Source organism: Dipodomys spectabilis, unplaced genomic scaffold (assembly GCF_019054845.1).
Source record: "Dipodomys spectabilis isolate Male_0828 unplaced genomic scaffold, ASM1905484v1 ptg000076l, whole genome shotgun sequence".
In the NCBI taxonomy this organism is placed as follows: domain Eukaryota; kingdom Metazoa; phylum Chordata; class Mammalia; order Rodentia; family Heteromyidae; genus Dipodomys; species Dipodomys spectabilis.
In genome coordinates, this window is record NW_024870753.1 from 9,664,589 (window position 1) to 9,667,525 (window position 2,937).

The 2,937-nt window shown below is 50.8% G+C and overlaps 1 protein-coding gene across 1 annotated transcript; it reads left to right on the forward strand.

Annotated features, from left to right (window-relative positions):
• The first annotated feature begins 268 nt into the window (after positions 1–268).
• On the forward strand, positions 269–1,213 carry LOC122110325 (putative olfactory receptor 10D4). Its single transcript, XM_042682871.1, has one exon. The coding sequence runs from the start codon at positions 269–271 to the stop codon at positions 1,211–1,213; it is 945 nt and encodes a 314-aa protein (XP_042538805.1).
• Positions 1,214–2,937: the final 1,724 nt, after the last annotated feature.

The window sequence follows — 2,937 nt, forward strand, 5'->3', positions numbered from 1 at the left end:
GACGGGTGGCAGTACAATGGTTGGAAGGTCAGAGTCACCGCAGGGGTTCACATGCACGGGCTGGGGTCGAGGCCTGCTTTTGAGCAACTATAACGAGGCTGCTGTTGACGTGGGATTGTTAGCTGCTAGCGGAGGTTGCGCAGGGGTGATGGATGGTTCTGGAAGACGCTGGCTCGTCAGGTGATAAAGCAGACAGGAAGAGAGGAAGGGGAACTGGCAGGAAGAGCTGGTGACTGTAAGATGTTGCTTCTCCAGGGCCGCCCGCTGCATGGACCGCAGCAACCGCACCTCGGTGACGGAGTTCATCCTGCTGGGCATCGCCCACACCGCCGGGCTGGAGACCATGCTCTTCCTCTTCTTCCTGGCCTTCTACCTGTTCGCCCTGCTAGGAAACCTGCTCATCTTGCTCGCCATCCTGGCCTCCTCCACCCTGCGCACCCCCATGTACTTCTTCCTGGGCAACCTGTCTGTGTTCGACCTATTGTTTCCCTCTGTGAACACCCCGAAGATGATGGGGGCCCTCCTGGGGCGGGGCCACGCCATCTCCTTCCAGGGCTGCGCCTCTCAGCTCTTCTTCTACCACTGCCTGGGCTGCACCGAGTGCTTCCTGTACACCGTGATGGCCTACGACCGCCTCGTGGCCATCTGCCACCCTCTGCGCTACACGGCCATCATGAGCCGCCGGGCATGCGCCGGCCTGGCGCTGGGCACGTGGCTGGGCGGCTGCGTGCACGCCTCGGTCCTCACGTTCCTCGTCTTCAGGCTGCCCTACTGCGGCCCCCGCGAGGTGGACAGCTTCTTCTGTGACATCCCCGTGGTGCTGCGTCTGGCCTGTGCCGACACCTCCCTGGTGCAGACGGTGAGCCTCACCAACGTGGGCGTGGTCTCCCTCACCTGCTTCCTGCTGGTGCTCACGTCCTACACACGCATCGTCGTCGCCATCCTGTGCATCCGCTCCTCGGAGGGCCGGCGCAGGGCCTTCTCCACCTGCAGCGCCCACCTGACCTCCGTCCTCCTGTTCTACGGCCCTGTGATCGTGGTCTACCTCAGGCCTGCCTCCAGTCCCTGGCTCGACGCTGTGGTTCAGGTGTTCAACAACGTCGTCACCCCTTCCCTCAACCCGCCGATCTATTCCTTGAGGAACAGGGAGGTGAGCTCAGTGCTGAGGAAGGCACTATCGCACGTGGCCCGGCCTCTGGGTCATAAGGACTAGGAACGGTCCGTCTCAGAAGCCCCTGGTGGAGATGCTTCTGACTCACGGGCACGGCAGGCAGCACTGTGGCCAGAGCTCTCCCTGCACTGCCAGAGGCCCACCCTCCCTCAGCTCGGGACTCTCCATAACTATGTGGCAGGGGCCGGATTCATTACTATCCCTTAATTCAGCGTTTTCTCTTTTTGTGATCTGCCAAAATAGCATCTTGATTTCTTTTCAACATCATGGAATTTTTTTAAACTAAAAATATATTAGTGTAAATAATTAAGGAGAGGGTCTTCTTGGTGATATTTACAGCAGGTGTGGTGTGAACGTCATCAGTTTCTTTCTTAATCTTTCTCCCTTCTCCTTCCTCTGTTTTTGGTCATTTTCATCATATAGATGTATATATAATCCATTCACTATGACACCTGTGTGTACATGTGTAGATGTATACACACATACATATTATGTATTTAAATGCTCACACACATATACATATATGACACATTCATATGCATCACACACACATATATGACTTCTGTAATACTCACAGCATTATTACCTTCCCTCACTCTTTTATTTTTTGGGTCCGGTTGTGGGGCCTGAACTCTGGACCTGGGTGCTGTCCCTCAGCTCTTCAGCTCAAGGCTAGTGCTCTACCACTTGAGCCACAGCGCCACTTTTGGCTTTTTTCTTTTTGCTTATGTGGTGCTGAGGAATTGAACCCAGGGCCTCAGGCATGCAAGGCAAGCGCTCTACCACTGAGCCACCTTCCCAGCCCCCCCCCCCCCCACTCTTTAATCCCTTCTAAAACAGTCTCTTTTTATTAGCATGTCATAGTATTTTTATTTTGGGATCTAGTTCTTATATATGAGCCCAAACATGATATATGCCTTTCTGAGCTCATGTGGAGACTCATCCAGAAATCACAAATACAGCTGAAACACAGTCCTGCCATGCCACGCTTGGGCATTTATGCAACGGAATATAAACCAGTCTACAAGAGAAAGCTACCTGCTTACTGTGTCGGTAACAGAATGACTTAACAGTAACCAAGTTATAGAACCAGACTAGGCACCAGCAAACAATGACTGAAGAAAGAAAATGAGGTACACATATATCATGCAGTATTAGTCTGCCACAAGAAGACAGAATTTCTGTTAGTGGCTGCGGGAAAGCAGATGGAATTGAAGCCATAACGATAAATCATCAGGCCCAGCTCTCCCACACCCAGGGCAGGCCTCCCCCAACGTCATCTCTGGAAAAACTTCATCCCCAGAGCATAACCAAAGGTGGGCTTATACCATTTCACAGGTGCTTCTCAATCTAGCCAAGTTGCAATCAATAGTCACAATCTCATTTGCCAATAGAGTCACCAAGATGCCATTGATAGGCAAACACATAAACAACGTGCAGTATATCCCTCCAATGGAATATCATCCATTGATTTTTAAAAATGAGCTGTGAAACCACAAAGAGATACAGAGGATATGTAAGGACATATGTGTAAGCAAAAAAGTCAATTAAAGAAAACCTTGCATTGCTTTCTATGATATCATGTGTGGAAAAAAGTAATTGGTGGGACTGAAAGAAATTGGAGTATATTTGTATACCCCTTGCTTAATTTTCCAGACTACTGGATTCCCCCTCCCCCCTTCTCTGTCTCTCTGTCTCTGCTTTGTATTCAGGATTTTTTGTCCCATTGGTTTATTCAAGACACTAATGAACATTTCAACTGTAAT

Excerpts from the sequence above, each read along its gene's own strand:
- LOC122110325 (XM_042682871.1), top strand. The coding sequence starts at position 269 with ATGGACCGCAGCAACCGCACCTCGGTGACGGAGTTCATCCTGCTGGGC.